This window comes from Carassius carassius, chromosome 45, assembly GCF_963082965.1.
Source record: "Carassius carassius chromosome 45, fCarCar2.1, whole genome shotgun sequence".
Taxonomy (NCBI): Eukaryota; Metazoa; Chordata; class Actinopteri; order Cypriniformes; family Cyprinidae; genus Carassius; species Carassius carassius.
The window spans coordinates 12,162,890-12,187,947 of NC_081799.1; the positions used below are offsets into that span (position 1 = coordinate 12,162,890).

General features: G+C 37.6%; 1 protein-coding gene across 1 annotated transcript; it reads left to right on the plus strand.

Annotated features, from left to right (window-relative positions):
• The first annotated feature begins 201 nt into the window (after positions 1-201).
• Positions 202-24,538, plus strand: ltn1 (listerin E3 ubiquitin protein ligase 1). The gene is given in 30 exon segments (XM_059538604.1): positions 202-452; positions 1,082-1,180; positions 1,497-1,595; positions 1,597-1,626; positions 1,629-1,733; positions 1,841-1,931; positions 2,141-2,148; positions 2,273-2,342; positions 2,345-2,436; positions 2,889-3,079; positions 3,822-3,969; positions 4,034-4,170; positions 8,832-9,065; positions 10,216-10,292; positions 10,488-10,511; positions 10,514-10,664; positions 10,666-10,712; positions 10,848-11,029; positions 11,137-11,371; positions 15,849-15,984; positions 16,933-17,077; positions 17,359-17,443; positions 18,265-18,502; positions 20,082-20,150; positions 20,625-20,811; positions 22,045-22,216; positions 22,816-23,005; positions 23,007-23,283; positions 23,475-23,642; positions 24,148-24,538. Coding segments are annotated over 30 exon segments (3,993 nt in total). The 5' UTR covers positions 202-209; the 3' UTR covers positions 24,211-24,538.
• Positions 24,539-25,058: the final 520 nt, after the last annotated feature.

Consider the following 25,058-nt stretch of genomic DNA (forward strand, 5'->3'; position numbering starts at 1 on the left):
TGGATAAATCACTACAATAAAATTAATATTATGTGCTTTCTGTCAATCATGGTATCTTCACTTCTCTTATGTAAACCTGTGTTCTTAGGGTTCTGTCGTCACATGTTTGTAGTGTAAAAAGACAGAAAGGGCATTAGTTGAGCAACCATATATGATGTAACCTGACTATACTAAAGTACTATAATAATCTAGATAGGGAATGGTGATGAATGTATAATGACAGCCCTATGTTTTCTGTCTTTCAGCCATCCAGCAGTGGGAGAGCTGCTGATCAGTTGGCCAGGGAAAGTGGCGTCGTACCCGGGTTCGTAGGAGTTGGTGTCTCTTCCTCCAGTTATCCAGGATATGTACCTGCAGTACAGGGGGCCGAGGAGATAGACAATCAGGTTGATGCAGACTTCCGCATGATTCTACAGAAGCTGTCCAAGAGAGATGCGGTCACTAAATTGAAGGTATAATTTATCGTTATTGATTGGAGTTCAGTGTTGCCTAGTGGGCAAATGTTTGAAAAGGGATGAGTCGAATTGTTAAAATGTGGATCACTAGGCACCATCACGCTCATTCTTGATCTCCACACACATTTAATCTTAAGGATTAAAATCTGTAACGGTTGTAGAGGTACATGGAGTTTCTCTTTTAAGTTGTTCTTTCAAGTAATAGAAATGTTTTGTTTTTTAGTTTAAGTGATTCTTAGATGTATGTTGTTGTCGATTAAACCTGTTAAATAAAAGAACATTGTTGAGTATTTTTATGTACTGTGGTTTATACATGCAATGTTTTTTTTTTTTTTACTTTTGTTACTTACAGGCACATTTCAAGTTACATTTTTAACACAAATCTGTCACAAATATTTATTAGCATCTAACAAAATACCGCATGTAATAGATAGAATGAATAAAATATAATGGCTATCTAAGGTATATTGAAAAAACATTAATTTGAACTGCAAATATCAGAAAATAAACCAAATAATCCAGTCCCGTGACATATGTATACAAAACATATACATTTCAATAAAATATTTCATTTAACTGACTCTGTAATGGAATGACTCCTAAATGCTGGCTAATGTGTATTTCAGGCATTACAAGAGTTTGGAGCAGTGTGTCAAGAGCGACAGTTTGATGTTGTAAATGGTGTCCTCCCATAGTGGCCTGTGATATACTGCCGAATATCAATGGTAAGGGAAGAATGACAACCATATCCTTATTTGTATATTATTTTTTGATATATTTATAATTGTATCTTGTATATAATATTAAGTGTTTGTGTAAATGTACATTTTTCAGTTAAACTTTATATTCAAATTGTAATATTGATGATCTCATTTTCAATGAAAGAGTTTGGTTAAATAAGAAAGAGAAGTTTTCTCTAGTGGTCTCCGATATTTGGATCCCACTTCATATAGAGGCAGCAGGAAGATGTAAATGTTTAGTTTAGCTGAATTTGAATGTTCAGTTTAGTTTTATTTGTGGTTGAATATATGTTTTCATCAGGACCACGATTGCCGTGTGTGATAGGCCACACAGCAGGGCTTTGAGCAGCTGGTTTTAAAAGTGAAGAGGAGTCTGGCCCCCTACCTGAAGGCCATCATGGGGTCACTGGCTCATCTCTCAGTGTGACACATACTGTACTCTCCTGCTGCCTCGGCTGCCAGCACTGCTTTCCAGGCCGCATTTCCCCTGAATAAACATTCAGAGGCAATCAGCTTCTGTAAAGATGAAGTCCTGGATGTAAGATAAAGCATATCTTAAGCTCATAGTGAGAAAAAAATGACACACTGCAGATTTTTTGATGAATCTTGTAATTGCTTAGGTAAAAAATTATCTTTGATTTTCAGATTCTCCAAGACAATTTGCTGAAAGAAACAGCTGACACTCTCAGTGACCAGCAGTAAATTCCGGAAGTACAGCAAACACAAGACCCCACAGGTGAGCCTAACCAGTATCCTAACCAGACGTGACCATGACAGGCAACCTTTCACTTTACACCCACATCTAAATCTCACTGGCTCAAAATCCTCTCCAAACTAGCTTTATATTAAACATTAAATATGCTGTGAATTGTTATTAAAATGGAAATATATTAAAATAGAGATGTTAGTCTGTTTTGCTTTTATTGAGAACAGAAAAATGACTAGGGTTTGGGGTAAGAGGTCACTGTAATCTGCAGTGTTATTAGATTATTCACAGTGTGTTTTGTACTGATTGTTACCTGATTACTTGAAGATCCACATCAGGTGTTTTAGTATCAGTTCTGTTTTATTTTCTAGATTCGAGGGGCATTCTTTGAGCTGATTGCCACCATGTGTGCGCGCACACCCCAGCTGATCCAGGCAGAAGCGGCCCGAGCGTGTGCTGCTGTCTATTGATGACGTGTTCTGCTGTGCTGCCTCTTCTGTGGGATGCGGTTCTCCATATTCTGTACTCTGTTGATGTGAGACTGATTATTTTGTACACCAATATAATACATTAAAATACATTACTGTTTAATACTTTGGGGGCAGTAAGGTTTTATTTTTTGAGCAGCAAATCAGCATATGTTAGTAACGATGCTGAAAATTCATTTTAAGACATTAAAATGTAAAACTATAATTTTCAGTTGTAATAATATAAAAAAATGAAGCTGTTTTTACTGAGAATTAGATTTATTTTTTATTTTTTTAATATTAATAAATCTTTTTAACCACAAACTTTTAAATAGTTGTGTAACTGAATATTTTTATAAATATTTATTTTAAATAATAAACAACACAGATCTCATATTTTCCAGCTCTGCCATAACCTGTATTCATTATAAGATGAAAGCTTCTTATGCAGTCTAATAGAAATATCATTGCATTGTCAGCGGTGATTCAGAATCACTGTCATCATGTGAACTCTGTGCAGAACTGCTGGACACATGTCAGTGCCAGGAAAGGTGTGATGCTGAAGCTCTGGGTGCTTCTTAAAGAAGGAGGTCGAGGTCTTGCAACATCTCTGCATCCAAACCTGCTCTCGTTTATAAGCAAACTGCCAGCAGAGGTCACACAGCCCAACCTGGACTTCTCCAGGACATTCCTCACATCAGTCATACAGGGGTAAGTAATGTCATATAGTCATTCATCCTATATTCACGTACCTGCAGCAGAATCACCTTTTTAAATTTGCTACATTACTTCTACTATATACTTCAACTAATTCGCCTCAAAAATAATAAGATCTTTATATGTGGCCATGGACCACAAAACCATTCAAAAGGGTTCATTTTTTTTAAAACTGACATTTTATACATCATCTGTAATCTGAATAAGCTTTCCATTGATGTATGGTTTGTTAGGATAGGGCAATATTGGGCTGAGATACAATTATTTGAAAATCTGAGGGTGCAAAAAAAAAAAAAAAACTCTTAGCAATGCATATTACCACTAAAAAAATGAGTTTTGATATATTTGCGGTAGGAAATGTACAAAATATCTCCATGGAACATGATCTTTACTTAATATACTAATGATTTTTGGCATAAAAGAAAAATCTATAATTTTGACCCATACAATGTATTTTTGGCTATTGCTAAAAAATTTACTTGTGCTACTTATGACTGCTTTTGTGCTCCAGGGTCACATATGAGGGAAAAACATTGTGTTTTTCCCTAGTATAATAAGTCCACTTATAAAGTTTCTCAATAGTTATAATTATATATGAGGGGGGGGGGGGTAATACAATAAAAACAATTCCTTTAAAAACATTTAAAAAATCATAATTATTTCAGAATTTTGACTGGTAGTGTATATTTGCTCTTTTTAATTGATGTTTTCCTTTATTCTGGTCTGTTTGGACCAGGATGTCGAGTGATCGTGCCACGTCCAGTCCCTCAGAGAGTGCAGCCATTATTTTTGCCACATTGGAGTGCCTTCGGTTTATCATCCTACAGAATGCTGGAGATGAGCAGGAGCAGAGAAACATCCAGAACATGCTGATCTCAGAACAGGTCCGTGGATCACAATGAAAAGGCCTCCCTCTAATATCTCATGTACTGAACTCTCTCTTCACAGCTCCTGCCGTTGATTGACAGGGCTCTGAGAAACCCATCGCTGCAGATGGGTCCTCTGTTCCCTCAGGTCTCAGATATGCTGCTCTCCTGGGAAAAGCAGGTGGCTGGGAAAAAGACTCCCACCTTTCAAAGACTGCTGTGACGACACCTGCTGTTGATTCTGTGAATTGTGGTTTGCACCTGAGACCATTAATTACCTAAATTGCCAGTCTACTGGAAACACCTGTGTTCGTGCCTTGGATGCTGTTTAAAAGATCACCAATTGACTGGGGAGAGGCAGTCTTTGGTTTTGGACTCTTTGGTTGTGTTGTATTTTGTTACTCTTTTCATTTGCACTTCAACACTACATTACACTTCACACCTGCATCTTGCTTTACACACTGACCTTACTGATGAATACAGAAATACTGTTATTTTCTTTAATTTTTTTCATTCTATAATATAGTGTTGTCTCATTTTGTAAGTAAATAAATATTACTTTGAGCTTATAATTTGGGTTTTTCGTGTGTCCCTTGTTTTGTTGCTTCCCTTGAGCCAAGGGTCGTAACAAATTGGGGGCTCGTCCTTGCTTTGGTTATTTGATTGTATTGATTATTTTTGGACATACGAAATTGATTTGTACCAAAGTGAATTTTTTCACCGTGTGAAATCACCAGTTGGTAAGTACATGTGCAATATTGTTTTTTTTTTTACATGAGTTTTCTCTGATAGGTATAGCGGCATGTTTCTTTTGAGACGTGTCGGATTTGTTATTTTTGTGTAGTGTTGCGGTGAAAGTGGGAAGTAGTAATTATCTCGGGAGCACATCCGTGGTGTTGAAGGCGTCGCTGGTTTTTCACCCAGCGGGCTATAGTGCATAAATACCCCCCACCGGTAATCGCATGAAGACTAGGGTTGAGTTAGGTAGAGCTACTGAAAGGTAGAGGGAAAACTCTTGTTATTTGATTGCACTGTGCTAATTAAATTATTCTGGTGATTTTTAGCATGGCTGATATTGATGAGTTTGTTAGTTCACCTTCGCATGAATTTTTGGACCGGTGTACTAAAGAGCAATTATTAAGTATTGCCGAACGTTATGAAATTTTGATTAAAGATAAAAAAGCTCAAAGAATGTTAAAATAGCTTTGAAAACTGAGTTGATCAAAAAAGGTTTATTAGACACTGAGATGAAGGAATATGTACCAATTGCATCTGATTTAAAAAGTAATTTGTCTTTTGAACAACAGAAAGAGCTGCTACTCTTACAGATAGATCACGAGAAGTTAAAACTGCGTTCTGAACAGGGTAAAATGGAATTAGAAAAGGCAAAATTAGATTTGGAATTGCTCCAGCTCAACCTAATGAAAGAAGGTAAGCTTTCTAGTTTTGGTCAGGAGCACAGTGTGTCTTTTTCGATCCCTTCTAATCTAAAACTTGTCCCCAAATTCAATGAGGAAGATCCTGATACTTTCTTCACTCTATTTGAACGCATGGCAGAATTAAGGAACTGGTCAGATGATAATCGTGTTGCACTGCTGCAGTGTGTTTTAACTGGGAAAGCACAGGTAGCATTTACTTCATTGTCAGTTGAGGAGTGTAAAAATTATGATAGTTAAATCTCTCATTTTAAAGGCATATGAATGTGTTCCCGAAGCATACAGACAGCACTTTCGATTGCAGAAAAAAGACGAGTTACAAACAAATTTAGAATTTGTGCGTGATCTGAGAAAACACTAAAACATTGAAAACATTAAAACATTGGAAGATTTGATGGTGTTGGAACAATTTAAAAATTCAGTTCCAAGACGTATTGCTATGTATATCAGTGAGCATAATGTTAGGACGCCAGAGGAAGCGGCTATGTTGCACAAAACCACTTTTGTTGATTTGCATGCTCGTGATGTTCAGTATGAAAAGTCTCCATCTACGTATAACCGTTTTTTCACAGGAAAATTTGATCCAAGTAAGATTTGCAACTACTGTCATGAGAAAGGACATTGGAAAGTAGATTGTCCAGTCCTTAAATATATCCAAAAGTAATGCACAAAGTTCACAAGCTAAGCCTTCTGCTCTTGCAGTACCAGTCCTGTTGGTAGGGAGTGAAATCGTTGAAAGTCAAAAACTTGATGTTGCTTTCTCTTCTTACTCCCCTTTTATTACAGAAGGGCATGTATCTCTGGTTGGAGAGAAAGAGGAAATCCCCGTTAAAATCTTGCGGGATACTGGCGCAATGGATTCATTTATTTTGGAATCAGTTTTGCCTTTTTCTTCACAGTCTCATACTGGTGAGAGTGTTTTAATTCGTGGAATAGGACTGAATATTCTGTCTGTGCCTCTTCATAAAGTAAAGCTTCAGTCCGATTTGATTCAAGGTGAGGTTGTAGTGGGAGTACGACCAGCTTTGCAAGTTGAGGGGGTCCATATTATTTTGGGTAATGGACTGGTAGGTGAACGTGTGTGGGCTGATACTTCAGTGTTTCCCATAGTGACCACTGACAATAAAATTAAAACTGAGCAGAGTGTTTTGTGCCAGGATTCATCAGGTGTCGTGACTCGTGCTATGAAATGTGCCAATGAGTATGAAATGTGTGATCAAAACGAGATTCAATCTGATAAAGGCTGTAATAAGTTGTTTATGCCTGACTTGTCTGCTTTGTCTTTTCCTGTCTCTGTAGAGGATTTAGGAAAGGAACAGCGAACTGACTCCTCTTTGGCTGAACTTTTTCAGAGTGCTGTTCTTCCAGTAGAGGAGTGTCACGTTGCCCGTGGATATTTCGTTCACAATGGAGTGTTGTTGAGAAAATGGAGTCCTCCCAAAGATTTCGTTGGGGATCCTGTTTTTCAAGTAGTTGTTCCTACTAAGTTTCGACAAGTGATGATCGAAATTGCGCATGATCAATTAGGTCACCAGGGGGTGCGTAAGACTTACGATCGCCTGTTGCGATATTTTTTTTTGGCCGCGTTTAAAACGAGATGTCTCCGCTTGTATTTAAGAGATGTAAAACCTGCCATTTAACCAGTAAGCCGAACCAGGTGTTGAAACCTGCTCCGTTGAAACCAATTCCGGCTACTGGTGAACCGTTTGAGCATCTTGTTGTTGATTGTGTAGGGCCACTTCCTCGTTCGAAGTCTGGTAGTAGTATTTGTTTACTGTGTGTTTGAACACGCGTTTTCCTGCGGCATATCCATTACGTACAATTACGTCTCGTTCTATTGTGAAAGCTCTAACCCAGTTTATATCTATTTTCGGAATTCCGAAAATCATCCAGAGTGCTCAAGGTTCAAATCTAACTTCGCATCTCTTCCAGCAAGTTTTAAAACCGCTGCACATTAAGCATAATCAATCTACTGCGTTTCATGCACAAAGTCAGGGTGGATTGGAGAGATTCCATCAGTCGTTAAAATCACTTCTCCGTGCATACTGTGTGCAGCTGGATAGAGATTGGGAAGAGGGTTTACCATGGATGATGCTAGCTGCACGTGAAGTAGTGCAGGAAAGTATGGGTTTCAGCCCTAACGACTTGGTCTTTGGCCATAATGTTCGTGGACTGTTGTCTGTATTTCAGCAGGTTGGTAAAGCTGTAGAGCCTCCTAAAAACTTGGTGTCATATGTTTTGGGGTTTAAAAACAGACTCATCCAGGCTAGAGAACTAGCGAAATTAAGTCTCGAAAAACATCAAAAAAACATGAAACGATTGTATGATCGTACGGTTGAACGTCCGGTGTTTGAACCAGGTGATCAAGATCTTGTCTTACGACCGATGGTATCTTCTCCTTTTGAAGCCAAATTTGATGGCCCATTTGTTGTAAAACGGAAAGTGACTGATAAATTATGAAGTCTCAATGCTGTCGCGGAAAAGGTCAGTTAAACTGTGCCATGTAAATCTATTATGAAAAAGAAAATTCGACATCTTTGCATCCAGCACTTTCGGCCGTTTCCATCGGTGGGGGTAATGTGAGTTTGGTGGGTGAGGAAGAGTAGACCATTTCGCCGATGATTGTGTTTTCCGGGGTCGTTTGAATAATTCTGAGTCATTGCACAACTTGGAGTTTACTCTCCATCATTTATCTCCTGTAAGATGTCAGGAGTTATGTGATTTATTACGTAGTTTTCATGAATTATTCGGTAATGCACTTATTCCTCGGTGTTTTTGGGAGCTGTCTGTGGTTCTGAACTTGAGTGTACCCTATGACTGAATTTTGTTTTGTTACAGGGATCTTTGTGAGAGTCCCTGTCTTATGGGGAGGGGTGTGACGACACCTGCTGTTGATTCTGTGAATTGTGGTTGGCACCTGAGACCATTAATTACCTAAATTGCCAGTCTACTGGAAACACCTGTGTTCGTGCCTTGGATGCTGTTTAAAAGATCACCAATTGATTGGGGAGAGGCAGTCTTTGGTTTTGGACTCTTTGGTTGTGTTGTATTTTGTTACTCTTTTCATTTGCACTTCAACACTACATTACACTTCACACCTGCGTCTTGCTTTACACACTGACCTTACTGATGAATACAGAAATACTGTTATTTTCTTTAATTTTTTTCATTCTATAATATAGTGTTGTCATTTTGTAAGTAAATAAATATTACTTTGAGCTTATAATTTGGGTTTTTCGTGTGTCCCTTGTTTTGTTGCTTCCCTTGAGCCAAGGGTCGTAACACTGCTCTTAGACTTCTGGGAGGGTCTGGGTCGCTTGTGCACAACTTACGTAGACTATGAAGAAGCCAAGCAAACCGCCCTGGAGGGCATTCCATCACTCCTGCAGATTATACATAACCCGAACAGTGCCAGTAAACAGACTAAGATGAAGAAAACTGAAAATTTGCTTCACGGACAAGGAAGAAAAGAGGCCAAGGAGAGGAACCTCCCAGGGAAACTCCAGCGGTGGAGGAGCAGCGCTGTCCCTTGAGAAATACACACCTGCTGGATTTAGTGTGCCAGCTGGCGAGGCTCAACATGGTGTACATGAGCGAACGTGAGTCGGAAAGGCTGCGCTTTTTGTCTCCGCAGCTCGTGGCATTCCCAAGTCCTCAGGTATTCCAGGTGCTGCTGAGGCCACATGTTTCGGGAGATTGGGATGATATGGGGATATATTAAAGCGATAACCCACGAGATGATGCATTTCAGTGTTTTTACCATGTTTAAAAGTCTTTTATCATTAGGCATGACACAAAGTGACAACATCAGCATAGAAAACACATCTGTCTAAATAATTGTGATATTTTTTTTCTAACGTTTTCACAAAAGTCTTGATATGATATAATATAATAATGTAATATTTATAGAAAGGGCTCTTAGTATAATTTTGTAACGATTAAAAACTCCATGATCATCGGGAAGAAGGAGGCGGGAACCGGCCTTTATTTTAATTATAAAATAAAGACAAAACAGCGGGTCAGCCCCTCACGGACGACTGACGCGCACAAATAAAAACCAAACACAACTAAAACCCAGGCCTGGTCCTCTCTCGTCCTTCACTGTCGTCGCTCCAGTTTTATATCCTTCCATCTCCTACGTGGGACTCGAGACCGGTGGGTCGAGCAGGTGTCGCTCATCTCCAATCACTCCACAGGCCTCGCTCTGTTCCCACGTCTCTCGGCACCGCCCCACTCGTCACAAATTTTTATTCTGTTTAACTTGTTGGATTTTTACTTGCTTTGCAATTTTTTTTTTTGCATTGCGGTCATGTTTGGGGGACAGTACGATATTTGTATTTTTTATTTTAAAGGAATTAATACTTTTATTCACCAAGGATGTGTTGTATTAACCAAAAGTGACCGAAAAACGTCTTGTAACATTATAAATATCTTTACTATTCAAAAAATATATTTTGAAGTATAAATATAAGTAAATTAATATAAATATAAGTTTAAACATTTTCCATCAGTTTCTTTCGAAAACAAGAAAAAAATCTTACCAAACCCAAACCTTTTGTATGTTTTTAATGAAATGTTACATTTTCCAACTTTTTTTTTAACTTCACATCTGTATATAAAAAGACATTCTCCCTCATTTACAAACATGTAATATCAATAATTAGTTATTTGTCTTTTTAAAACAGAGGGATTTGAATTGGAGTCTGACTCTCCAGCTTATTGAAAAGGTATCGGTTTTAATTAAGTTATCTTTTCAGTTAAGTCACATTGTTTGTATTGAAGAAATATGAGTTAACAAAATCATCTCTTGTCACTTTCATGACACCAGGCCTGTGCAGATCCTGTCTTGTCCGTTTGGGGGTGTGTGTTGGCTGGCTGAGGGGTCCAGTGTTAGGGGAGAGGTTGGTGGGTCTGGCTGGAGAACTGTGTCTGATGGGTCTGCGTGGATTCCCTTCTTTATCATCCCATCAGCACCTGGCTGGCCTCTCATCAGCCTATTATTATAGCCTATACTATCAGTATTATTATGTGTTGCAAATGACTTAATGAATAGATGGCTTAAAGGAGATAATCCTGTTTCATCCTTTCTTCTCTCTGCAGAGCCTCTCATTGGCAAGGCCTATGTCAGATCATTGACCAGCTTCACGCCACCCTGTCAGAAGCAAAGGGCATGCCAGACGCTGGGAACATGGAGCCGATGGTCACTTTCATCTCTGATATGGCTGCCACCTTCTTTTCTCCGGTTAAGGGCTGCCTGCTGCTGGCGTCTGCCGATGACTGTTTTCCAGCTTTGTGCACAGGACCAAATCTTCACTCACCTCTCAGGTACAGTTCTCCAAACCATCAAGAAGTTCAAACATTTGTCTATGAAGAATGTGGTTCTTCATTTATTTCAATATTACACAACCAAGAATGTCTCCTCAACTGTGTGTATTGCTTTTAAATGCATTTCCCCGGCAGATGCTCTTCTTCTGAAGCTACAGCAAACCTACACTGCTGGCATTCAGTCATTGATCACTCACCTGGGTGCAGGGGTCACAAAGGGCACCCTCCTCCACAATATTGGACTCTGGGTTAAAAGTCAGCTGCTCACCATACCACAGATGGTCAAAAGGTCTCAAAAGAACACATCTATTGGTCTTTAGATAAATGTGTTTTCTCCGAATACTGTTACTTTTTTATTTGGATGGCTGAAAGAATTGTTTGGGAACTTGTCTCAGTCTCCTCTGTTATTAATGTCAGTCTGCAGGTCCTGGTGCATGCTGTGGAAAGTCTGGCTCAGACCATCGCCTCAGCCCAGAACACCAGCTGTCTCCTGTCTCAGTTTATCTGCTGTCTTCTACTGAGGAGGAATGGAGTTGCATTAGATGGGCCCTGCCTCCTCAGGCAGTCACAAACGACATTCACACAGGCCAAACAGGCCAGCAAAAGACTTTTGGAGGAACCACTGGGGTTTAATATTTTGTCAAAATGGAATAAAGAAGGTACTTCCTTAAAGGAATAGTTCACCCAAAAATGAAAATTCAGTCATTAATTACACGCCCTCATGTTGTTCCAAACACGTAATAACAAAATTCCAAACCCGTAGAAAACAAAAATAATTACTTTATTTAACTATTTCTTCTCCTCCCTCTCACTCCCTGTCAGACATGCATTCCTGATAGTACCACACATGTGTGTGGTGCTGACGTAGAACCCGGATGTGCTGCACCTTGTTTGCAAGCAGAGGATTGCACACACATATGTTGTGTTACTCTCGTGAATGAGCGCCGAAGACTGACACGAAGAGAAGACATTGTTGAATAAAGCTGTTATTTTTGTTTTCTTTGCGCAGAAAAAGTATTCTCAAAGCTTCATAAAATTCTGGTTGAACCACTGATGTCACGTGGACTATTTTATCGATGTCATTGCTACCTTTCTGGGCCTTGAACATGGTAGTTCCATTGCTGTCTATGGAGGGTCCGAAAACTCGGATTTCATCAAAAATATCTTCAATTGTGTTTTGAAGATGAACGGAGGAGGTCTTATGGGTTTGGAATGACATGAGGGTGAGTAATACAGTTGAAGTCAAAAGTTTAAATACACCTTGCAGAATCTGCAAAATGTTAACTATTTTACCAAAATCGCACAAAGGGATCACACAAAATGCATGTTATTTTTTATTTAGTACTAACCTGAATAAGATATTTCACAAAAAAGATGTGTACACATAGTAAGAGAATAATAGCATTTATATTATTAGAGAAAATAATAGTTGAATTTATAAAAATGACACATACACTTGATTCTTAATACTGTGTTGTTACCTGAATGAGCCACAGCTGTTTTTTTTTTTTTCATTTCGTGATAGTTTTTCAGTAGTCCCTTGTTTGTCCTGAACAGTTAAAAGGCCTGCTGTTCTTCAGAAAACTACTTTAGGTCCCACGAATTCTTTGGTTTTCCAGCAAAATTGTGTATTTGAACCCTTTCCGACAATGACTGAATGATTTTTAAATCCATCTTTTCACACTGAGGACAACTGAGGGGCTCATAAATTTTACAGAATGTTTAAACTCTCACTGATGCTCCAGAAGGAAAAATTATTTATTTTTTGTAAACTTGATTAAAACCATAAATGACAGAATTTTCATTTTTGGGTGAACTGTCCCTTTACAATGGTGAAAATGTCATTTTAATTAAAAATCTTTGTGCATCTCTGAAGTGGGTGAAACACCCTCTACTGTGTGGTCGTCTCAGAGTCGCTGGTGAATACCCCTGCATGGACTTGTGGACTAACCGGCTGTCTGCACACCTGTGTGTAAGTGCATTACTGGGCAGAATCATCTTCACTGCAGCTTCACCTGATGACCAGCAGGTGGAGGCAGACCTCTCTGTGAGACTCAATCATTCATCTAGCTTTTTCTTTATCATTTTTTCAAGATTTTTTGCTAATGCATTACATATTCTGAAAGGATAATTTAAAGATTTTTTTAGAGGAGGATGTATTCTGATAGTGTGTAAAGTGAATCAGTCTTTAAAACAGTGTATTATTTTAATGAAATGCACACAAATATCACTTTATATTTCCCAGTGCATTTTATTATGATTTAAATGCTAGTTTTATGATCAATGCACGATTAATGCTTTCATTGTGGGGACAAACAAATAATGCAATGAAATATGTGACGAAATGTGGAAGCATATGGGTAGCAATATTCAATTTGGGATGTAATATGCAAAATGACAATGCAATATGTAAAATGACAATGCATTTCTGTATTTACATTTACATTTTCCAATACATTTGTGCAACGTTTGGTGCAAAATGAAAATGAAAATTAAATTACATAATTTTAATTTGCCATTTCATACACCAGTTTTAATATGTAAAATGAATACTAATTTTAACGCTTTATAAGTTGCAAAATGAAAATGAAAATGTATTACAGAAATGATTAGATATGTCTAACATGTTCAAGCAAAAACTGTGGCAAAATGATCATTTAAATGATCACTCACAGTCAAGACACTTACGATTGCATTTTCATTCAATGTCCTGCAATGAATGTAGCAAAATTCAATGTGCACATTGAAAATGAATTCCGAGCCGATCACGTGTCCGCCCCCTCCCGCCATGTCAATCACTGCGTGAACAAGTTTCATTCGCACTTTCGGGTGGAGTGAAACGCTGCTTTCATCTGATTGGTCGAATCGCTCCACCTTCAGCTCGGTCTTTTCATTCTTTCAGGCAGAATAACAGTCAGTGCGAGTGAAGCACTGTAATGTCTGAAAATACACTCACTGTTAATTAGCATAATATTTGAATCAGATGTAGCTGGGCACATAATTTGTGCTGCTGAGACCTGCAAATTATTTCTAGGTTGTAGTATTGTATGAATATTGTCCCACTGATAAATACAGTGCAAATAGTTCTGTCTCCTTGGATAACAGTGAAGTGGAAATAAATATAGTTAAATTTATGAAATAAAATTAAATAGGATTTTTTGGGAAGGTAAGTCTGGCCAGTTATACAGCAACACGAGTCAGACGAGTCTGAAGATCTGAGCTGAATTTGGTGAAACATTAAAGTTCTAGTCTGTCAATTACTCTCATAATAATAATAATGTTACCCGTATTTTTCAGTATAAGTTGCATCAGTCCAAAAATACGTCATGACGAGGAAAAAAACATATACAAGTCGCATTTATTCAGAACCAAGAGAAAACATTACCGTCTACAGCCGCAAGAGGGCGCTCTGGGGTAGGCTACAGGAGCACTGAGCAGCATAGAGCTAATTTTACTATTTTTATTTAGAAAATATATATGTAATAATATATGTAACTATATTAATTTTTACAATTATTTATTAATGTCACACACACATACCTAGTGCCTTATGACTTAAAAGATGAGAGTGGTAAATGTTATAGACATGGAACTGTTCAGTCTATTGTTGATTTTTATTTCCACTTCACTTTTATCCAAAGAGAGAGAACTATTTGCACTGTATTTATCAGTGGGACAATATTCATACAATACTACAACCTAGAAATAATTTGCAGGTCTCAACAGCATGAATTATGTGCCCAGCTACATCTGATTCAAATATTATGCTAATGAACAGTGAGCAGTGGTTTCAGACATTACACTCGCACTGACTGTTATTCTGCCTGAAAGAATGAAAAGACCGAGCTGAAGGTGGAGCAATTCGACCAATCAGATGAAAGCAGCGTTTCAGCGCCGCCCACAAATGTGAATGAAATATTGAAGCCATAAACTGAAATGATCAAAACGTACACGGACCAACTGTCTTTATCCATGTTCTCTCACTTGAATCCTCTTCTTGAGTCTTGAGTCTCTTGACCTTCTGCCAGCCCCGCCTTGTTCACGCAGTGATTGACATGCTGGGAGGGGGCGGAGACGTGATCGGCTTGGAATGCATTTTCAATGTGCACATTGAATTTTGCTACATGCATTGCGGGACATTGAATGAAAATACAATCGTAAGTGTCTTGACTGTGAGTGTTAATGCATTTAAGAAAAATAGCATTTAAATGACCATTTTGCCACAGTTTTTGCTTGAACATGTTATACATATCTAATCATTTCTGTAATACATTTTCATTTTCATTTTGCAACTTATAAAGCGTTATAATTAGTATTCATTTTACATATTAAAACTGGTGTATGAAATGGCAAATGAAAATTATGTAATTTCATTTTCATTTTGCACCAAATGTTGCACAAATGTATTGGAAAATGTAAATGTAAATACAGAAATGCATTGTCATTTTTCATATTACATCCCAAATTGAATATTGCTACCCATATGCTTCCATAATGAAAACTGATGCATATAAAAAATGATAAAGTAGGCTTTATAGAGTTAAAATAAAGTGTCACCAATACTTGTTTTAATGTAGTTTCAGAGATTTTAGAGCAAAGGATCCACAGTGACAGCCTGATCCAAACTACTCTGTTAGACACAATTTTCACAAGGTCAACTCATTCATGTGATTGATTTATTTCTGTGCATTTTCAATAGTAATGGCCTAGCCTATATGTATAAATGTCTGTATTTTGTTTTAATGAGCATAATTCATGGACCCTTTTATCCTTTTTAATCACAGGTCACAAGAAGAGGGCTCCCTCTGGTCACTAGCTCTGGAAAAATACATGCAGAACAGCAAAATAGAACCAAGCCACATTAAGACCTTATATGGCAATGTAGAAAGGTAAGATATTCATCAACACACACGCACACACACATGGTGCTGGTGCTGTGTCCATTTCTAGCCAGTGAAAAGAGAGAATCCCTCATCGACTTGTGTGTCGCAGAGCTCCTTAACTGGCAGGACAGAGAGCAGGACTGCATCGATAGTGGGATTCTAATCATAAACACACACACTGCACATGATAGGCTGGGCAACACCGATCTCACTCACTTAAGTGATGTGAAAGAATAATGTTGTGGTTGTGTAGGTGTGCGCTGCTGTCTGGCCGTGCTGCTCTGCTGTCTACAGGCCGACACGGCTGTGGAGGATGAGATCTCGTTGGCTGTCGTAGCCATGATTGCTGAATGGAGGAACAGTAGAGAGCAGTGGTTCCTCTTCAACAGGTGAGACTGCCTCGGCTATGTGTATCTCTGTAATGAGGAAGACAGCAGTGGCAGTCATGTTTATGCCAGAGCTGTGGCCGTGATGCTCAAGTAGGTGATGCAGGTTTTTTTCTGGCCTCTTCATTATAGCTTTCCAATAATAAACTAATAATGCATAAAATGTAAAAAAAAAAAAAAAAAAAAAAGTCATATTTAAAATATCTTTATATATATAAATATGTATACACACACACGCATATATGCACACATGCAACTTGAAATAATATATAACAGTATATAAACATTTTGAATGCATTTTTGGAAAATGCATTCATACCAAAACATGAATGCAGAAAAACTGAAAAATTATCATAAAAATTATCATGAAAAATTATCATAATACTATCCCATCTTTACTATATTTTTGGAATAAAACATTTAAAATCTGAATTCAGTAAGTAATACAAAAAATCTGGATTATAATAGCTAGAATAACAATGTTAAATGTATCAAGAATGTAAACTTCATACAGAATAATATACAAACATATTAATTAAAAAGAGGAAAATCACCAAAAACTGTTTTCATTTTCCTCTCTGCTATACCATAAGAATAAAAATACAAAATATAAATTAACAAGTACTAATAAACTACTATCATAGCACATTTTTTTTTAAGATTGTCAAGCATCTTTTCACTTTTTTTCACTTTTTTTTAAATGATGCCTAACAATATATAAACATTTTCTTAAAATTTTAAAATGTTTTAAAGCTGAAAAAAAGAAAAATCAATAAAACTTTTTTATTCCCTTTTTACTATATCTTTAACTAAAAAATATATTTAAAAGAAAATTATATATAATTTTAATGCAATTGTTAAATTAAGTATAATTTATTATATTTATTTAATTAAATAAAATTGAATTAAATAATTTGTTTTAAATTATTTTTACTTTGTGTCCATTTGCAGTGACCTCGGAAAAGTGTCTAGCGCAGGGCTCTTATTGGCAGTAGAAGTGATGCGTTTCTTGTGCTGGATGGTGGATCATTCTCCTACAGTCTTGGGAAACACTCATTGGGATCTCCTGCTCTGCTCAATGCTGGCATGGATTGAGGTGAGATTTCTTTCTCCATCTTTATTCACACTTGTTTGTATGCAGTAGACAGGCTCACAGCGACCCTTTCCAGAAATTTCCACCCCGGTGCACAATCAAATCTGCATTTTGAATAGATCTTATTTAAACACAAGGTGTAAAATGAGATATGAGAGGCTTTACACATATGGCTGATCTTATAAATAATCACACCTACTCTGAGAACCATGCTGCATACAGACAACGATCTGAGCGAACGTCATTTTTAATCAGCGCAATATGTAATTGTGTGTTTTTCACAGACTGCCAGTGAGAACAGCAGCATGTTCTGGAATCCATGGGTGCAGCTGTTTGTGTGTGCGAACTGTGAGCCGATCGTAAGGCTGAGTGAGTTTTTCACATCGCCCCCTGCTGGTGTGGAGGAGCAGCTTCCTGCAGAGCTGAACTCAGAGTGGAAGGAGTTCTTTTTGAAGGGAATTCACAACCTTCTGCTCTCACTGCTTATTAAGATCCCTGTTGAGTCGCCTTAACAAGAACCTTTAAGTTTGGTTTGTGGTTTAATGACCCCCCCCCCACCCCTTGTAATGTTATATCTAAACTACTGTTCAAAAGTTTGTGGTCAGATAATGGTTTTGAAAGACGTCTTTATGCTCACCAAAGCTGCATTTATTTGATCAAAAATTCAAGTAATATTGTGAAATATATTCCAATTTAAAATAACTGCTTTCTATCTTATTATATTTTATAATTTAGTTTATTAATGGAATAATAAAGCTGAATATCCAGTCTTCAGAAATTCACATAAAAAATATGGTTACGTTTTAGGTATTACAGGATAGAATATTGAAAGCCAGACCTTTCCACAAACATGGGCAGTACTCAAAAACAGATGGTGCACAGTGTCATACACACAAAGACAAAATGCCAACAGGGTTTTTTTTTTTTTTACAGTAGCATTTTACATTGCAAAAAAATAAAATAAAATTCCAAACATAATTAAAGCTCCATCATTACACGAAACAACCAAAAAAAAATCTATATATATAAGCCATTCAAACTTAGTAATCATGTTTGCATAATAGGCCTTGTGACTCATCCCTAGTGTTAACCTAGAAATCATTTTATGCTACTTGTATCAGTTATACTTCTGGAAACATGTTTAATGGAAACATGATGTCTGGTGGTTAAATGTCAAACTTTTGTCTCAGTGGACTTTACAGAGCCAGATGACCCTTTGTTCCCCCTGCCGGCCTTGAGGGCAGTGGGGGAGGCTCTTACCTACATCCCTGTGGAGCTGCCCACACAGAATAAACTCCCTCCCCGGTTTGTGGCCGACCAGAGGAGCAGTCTGCCAGAGCCCCTCCAGACCCTGCTGAATACCCTCTCACCCCTGCTGCTCTTCAAAGCCCGGCTGTTACAGCTCGCAGTCTACCACATCCTACACAAGTACTGACTCTCTCACTTTATTTGAACTTCTGCTTCATTCTAACTCCACACAGTAGACATTTAAATAGGTCATATAATGGAAAACTTACTGTTTTGAAGGAATAGTTACCTAAAAAGGAAAATTTGCTGAAATTTTTGCATCACCTGCTCACCAATGGATCCTCTGCAGTGAATTGGTGACGTCAGGAGGAGAGTTCAAACAACTGATAAAAACATCACAATAATCCACGAACCTCAAGTCCATCAATTAAGGAATTATGTAGTAAAAAGCTACGTGTTTGTAATAAATCCTTAATTTTTTGGCGAAAGTAGCAGTCCTTCATCTACAATAATGCTTCCTCCAATAAAAAATAAATAAAATGTTGTACTCTCACATCAAAATCCACTGAGAGTTCCGTTTTCTATTTCCAACTGTTTTGGACTGTTTTTGACCGTAAATGGTGCTTTATCTGGGCATATTTCTTTCCTTATTGAGATGAGATTACTTTTTCTCTGAAAAAAAAAAATATATATAGAGGACTTTAGCCTGAAGCAAGGGTTTGAAGTAAAAAATTACCGTATTTTTTGGACTATAAGTCGCACCTGAGTATAAGTCGCATCAGTCCAAAAATACGTCACGATGAGGAAAAAAACACATATAAGTCGCACTGGGCTATAAGTGGCATTTATTTAGAACCAAGCACCAAGAGAAAACATTACCGTCTACAGCCGCCAGAGGGCGCTCTATACTGCTCAATGTAGACTACAGGAGCACTAAGCAGTATAGAGCGCCCTCTCACGGCTGAAGACGGTAATGTTTTCTCTTGGTTCATGTCACTTTCTGATGGCACCCATTAAATCTAGAGAATACAATGGTGAGCAAGAGATGTTGTTTTTTTTTTTTTTTTTATATGTTGAAATTGCTGAAATTTCTCCAAATTTTCACCAAATTTTATTTCATGTGAGAACTTTTCCCAAAGTTCTGTATAATGTAGATATACTCTAAATGTCCTTTCACATGATCAGCAACCATAAGCAAATTAACATAAGTACAGCACAGTACTTGGTACAGTAGCAAAAACAAACTTTTTAATACTAACGAGTCAGTTGAAGGACAGAAAATGGTCTTACTAAACTAAATTACAACTATTTGTGGTGCAGGAAAACTTGTTTAACATTATAATTGGACTTGTGGGAAAAATGTGTCTTACCACCTACACATTGTTTGTTTTCTACCTGTTCTGCAGCGTCTGCAGAAACGCTATAATGGACTTTCCTGTAAGTTGTTTTGGTAGGAAAGTATCTGTCTAGAACATAATTTTAAATGTAATTGAAATGAATACTCCAAGGGACGGCCGGTTTTTGCATCGCCTTAAGGTCATATTGTAAGGAAGAAGTTTAATCCACAATGCGTTCTGCTTTGGGTTTAATTAAATATGCTTCATTGAGAGCACAAGCCTCTGGGAGAGAAACAGTTTTATATTCCACGGGGTTAGCTGAGATCTCTGTGCTGTTGTCCATTACAAGCCTTTGAAGGAGCTTCAGTGCTGACGTGGAATCATCTCAGGAGAAATGTGGGAGACGTGTTCGTGTCTTACAGGGTGATGCCTTTGTTGCCAGAGAGTGCCAGCGCTAAATCTGATGACGAAGATGGAGAAGAACCATGCTTGTAAGACACACAAAGACACCAGTTATACCAATATATATATATATATATTTTTTTTTACTTTTTATCTATATTTTCATTATTTAATTATGTTTACTCTTTTATATAATGGTTTTTGTTTTAAATATTAATTTAAAATATATTATTATTTAAAATATCTGTTTAATATTTAATATTTGTTTTATGTTATTATTTAATAAAATAATCCACTTCACAAGACTTTAATGGACTGGCGTTTTTGATTATTGTTATGCTTTTATTACTTTGTTGTATGCTGTTTTATTCTTTTATCAGCTGTTTCTGATGGCATTCTGATGTTATTCAAAATATCAGTTTAAAATATTATTATTTATAAAATCTATCTAATATATATTTGTTTTTTTTATTTACAATTTATTATTATTATTATTATTTTGTTGTGGGGTCACCCATAACTTTTATGTTATCTAGATGACATATTGTGTGCACTTCCTGTAGGTCTCCTCCAGCAGCACTGATGAGCATTCTTTCAGCCACAGAAAAGCTCTTGGAGAATATTCTAGGTTGCGTGCAAGTGGTTGAGTTTGCAGTGGTGCAGCCCCTCAGTATGGAGCACTGCTTCATCCTGGGATATCTTCTGGCCTGGAAACTCCTCTTAACCTTCTTCAAGGCTTCATCATCTCATGTAAGTAAAAAATGTATAATGCTCTGGAACATCGACCAATATGGGTTTTTCTCTAGCCGGTGACCGATATATTATGCCATTTTCTTTTTGGCCGATTTTCTTTTTCTTTTCCCCCCTTCATCTCGTAAAATATATTTTAAGTAAATGTTTACTGCAGGGTACAAGATAAGCTACTACTACTACTAAGTCATAGTAATAATAAACGGCCCAAAAGCGCCTTCTCCAAAAAATTCTGAAGGACACCAGTGTTTCCCACAGAATTGCAAATGCAAATCCATTCTCTGCCAGCTGGAGGCGCTGTTGGAGCGGGAGATATAGTGGTTTCCCCGGTAACGGCTGTAATCAAAGAAGCGCTGCGCTCACAAACACTACTTTTCACATTTTATTTATGAATAGAATAAGCACGGTCAGAATCTATTCTTGCAGGGTAAAACGTAATTATGCTTTCGAAACGGTCTGTTTTCCCCTGCCATCATTAGCTGAAGCTGTGTGTGAGCAAGCGGCGGCTGCAGAGTATGAGCTGCTCTGTCTCACGCAGCCTCATGGTGCGTTTCCACTGGCATGTAGCAAGCGCAGCGGAACGAACGTTTCAAATTCATTCCTATGGAAGTTGAGCTTAAACGCTTGCGCGGTGAATTATGGGATTGAAAGCGGTGCAGAGAAAGCGTTGAGAGTGGCTGAGAGCGTTAAAGAGCTTGGGCATTCTTCGACTTTATGCAAATATCGAGCAAAAAATGCCGTGCGACAACCAATTGGTGTGAAAAGAATAAACATGGTTTTTAGAGTTGTGTTCTGCCCTAAATTTGACACGCCCCAAAGCAATTGCATTGTAGCATTGCCAGCGGCACTGAGCACAGATTTGACACTATTGGAAATGCACCTCAGTTCGCAACAATGCTTAGCTGTCTGCAGATGCGTCTGCCTATAGATCGGCCTCATTTGTCGATGCCAATTAATTAAAAATTCCAAAAATGTTGGCCGATCAATCGGTCGACCTCTAGTCTCATCCTTTTTGATAGACTTTTAACAGAGACATTCTAGAGGTTAAATGATCTGTCAGATGTGTCCTTCTCATTGTGACAGAAATGTTGAGTGATCACATTTATCACAGCTTTCATCTCCACAGCTCTTTATGATTTTGAGTGAACATAAAAAAGGCCACAGTACTTATTTGTAATGTAAGCAACATGACATGTCTTTTACGTAGTGATAATGTCTGTTCTTGTTTCTCAGCTGCGAGCTCAGTACTCTTTGCACTTGAAAAAGACTCGTTCTCTTCATCAACTCCTGCTTCACCTGTTCCGCCTGATGCCAGAGAACCCATCAGTGCCTGGACAACCAGCAGAACCCTCGGGCAAAGAACCCAAAACCTTCTTCACTGAGAGTTTGTCTCTCGCCCCCCAGAGTATGTCGCAGATCATTTAGAGCTGTGATTCTCATCGTAGGATTAAACACACTACAAAAATGATTTATTGAAAATAAACATCTTGTTAAAATCAGGCATAAAAAATAAATATATTAATATATGTATTAACATTATTACAAAACTGCATAGACCCAACAATATGCAATATTATTAATAATTTTACTAAAATAATATTTTAGTAGTTTTTTTTAGATGGATGTTATGTTGGTGTTACATATTAATACATTTTGAATTAGCTTTCTATTTTTCTATTTTCATTTTTAAAGTTTTAGCAATATTTTGTGCTTTTGTCATTTTTTTATATTTCTGTTTAGCTTTAATAATATTATCATTAAAAAAAATGTTATTCTAAATTTTAAGATTTTTATTTAAAGTATTTATTTTATTTCAGCTTGATTGCTGAAAATGTAATCGTTTTAATATAAAATGTAATAGTTTGTAATAGTTTTCAGAACCTGCTACCCGTGACCTGATAAGAACAGATCTTTGGCCCATCAGTTGTTAACCAATGATTTGTAACATTTATGTATTTCTCTCTTATCTGAGATCATTTCATTAAGTGTGTGTGTGTTTTCTAGAAAGTGATGGTCTGCAGTTTGAGGTTCCCCATCTGGCCTGCTCGGTGTACTATGGTGCGTTGAAGGACTTGCCTGCAATGGTGCGTCTGTGGTGGAACAGCCAAGAGAAACGTGTCTTCAGCACGGTGGATAAATTCACCAGCAAGTATGTCAGCGGCATTTTGTCTGCCCAGGAGATCGCATCAGTCCAGCACCCAGACTTTTGAGAACATGACGGTGAGCTGTGGTGGAAATTCAAAGTGCTCTGTGCTTAAGCGGTTTAATGAATTGTAATGGGATGTGTTTTTTGCCACGCGGCAGGTGATTGCCACTTACTCTGTCGACGATATCTTCATAGAGCTGGTGATTCAGCTGCCTCAGAATTATCCGCTCGGCTCAATCTCGGTGGAGAGTGGGCGGAGAGTGGGCGTGGCTGTTCAGCAGTGGCGCAATTGGATGCTTCAGCTAAGCACGTACCTCACACACCAGGTACAGGAAGTAGAACTGTTCTGTCTAAACATTTAAGATAAATGCAATAACATTTAGTTTAAGAAAATAACTATACACTACTGTTCAAAGGTTTGTGGTCGGTAAGCTTGAAAGTGATTTTCTTTTTTCTTTTTAATCTGATTAACTAAAAATGGCCAGACTAGTTTTGATGATGTTTTCGTGTGTGGTAGAATGGCAGTATTCTGGAAGGTCTGTCGCAGTGGAAGAACAATGTTGACAAGCGTTTTGAGGGGGTGGAGGACTGTATGAACTACTTCTCTGTCATTCACGGATCCAATTACTCGCTGCCAAAGAAAGCCTGCCGTACCTGCAAAAAGAAGTTCCACTCCGCCTGTCTGGTGAGTACCACATACACAATCTTTCGCTCTTCCATCAGAGTTATTTTTAGATGAAAGCTTTTTGAGAGTAGTAACTGTAGTTTTGAGCTTTTGTTATTTTACAAATTTACATCACTATCTATAATATCTGCAATTTAAAGTTAACATTGCACTCATTTTACTTCTGTAATCTGTAAGTAAAGTATTTGTGTGAAACAGGATATTCAAATGGTATTCAGAAAGTGATATTTTGACCTTTTTGATGTTTAGTTTTTTTTTATTGATAGCATGACTGCATCCCTTTCAAATCATACGTTTAAAACCCTATAAAAGGTCACCAATGCACTTGAAAAATGAAATAGAAAATTGTATCATTTCCCATCCGCAGCAAAGTTCTCAATCAGTCACCATTTATTACTGCATTTCTGCAGATATTTCAGAATCAGCAAAATCTGCAACCTTGAATGATCTCAAACGCTTCTCGTTCCTCACTGACCGCTTGTTTCCATTTCTTTTCATTCCACAGTATAAATGGTTCACATCTAGCAACAAATCCACATGTCCTCTGTGCCGAGAGACCTTCTTCTAAGCTCTGTCTCCATGGACACAAATAATAGCAAAATGACGTCCTCGGCAAACAGCTGACTCGGAAAGAAATGTTCTGTTCGTTTTTTTTTTACATGCGATTTTTGCAGTGCTGCAAACTACCGTTGCCTTTTAGTTTTTGACTCTGAAGATGCACCCAACAACACCCGTCACAAACAACGAAATGAACAAACAGTAGGAATTCCAGAAAACAAGTACCCAGGCTAGATTAAAGACTGCTTGACAGGACAATGAAGGCTGAACAAGCCTACGCATTCATGGCCTTAAAGGAATAGTTCACCAGAGATCAACATTTTGCCATTATTTTGCACACTCATGTCATTCCAGACCTGTTTCATGTTATTATTTTTTCAGAATTTTGAAGGAAAAATGACAGGATATAGAAGTCATATGGTAGCTTGGTGAAAGGAATGGCACAAAACATAGGTGGTTGTTCTCTTTTTGTTTTGGATTAGGTAACATGACACAATTTGTGGTTTATCATATGTCATTTTATGTAATCTGCTTCTGTCGATCAGATTGACAGTGTCACATCTATGCATTTGTGTCTGTTCCTCAGAGTCACGGTAGCATATCTATTGAAGCTGCAAGCTAAACTGCAGTTTGCATTACGCAGGGAAGACATGCATTGAAGAATAATTTCAGAGGCAAAAAAGATTGGTGATCAAAGCACATCTGAATCCATCTGTTGCTCGGCTATTAATATTTAATAGACGTTCCCAGTGCAGAGCCACATGTATTGCATGATGCAGAACACTACCTGAAACAAATATGAACAAAACCATGTGTCTCCTCTAGCCATGTTTAAATTTTAAACCTGTGCATGTTATT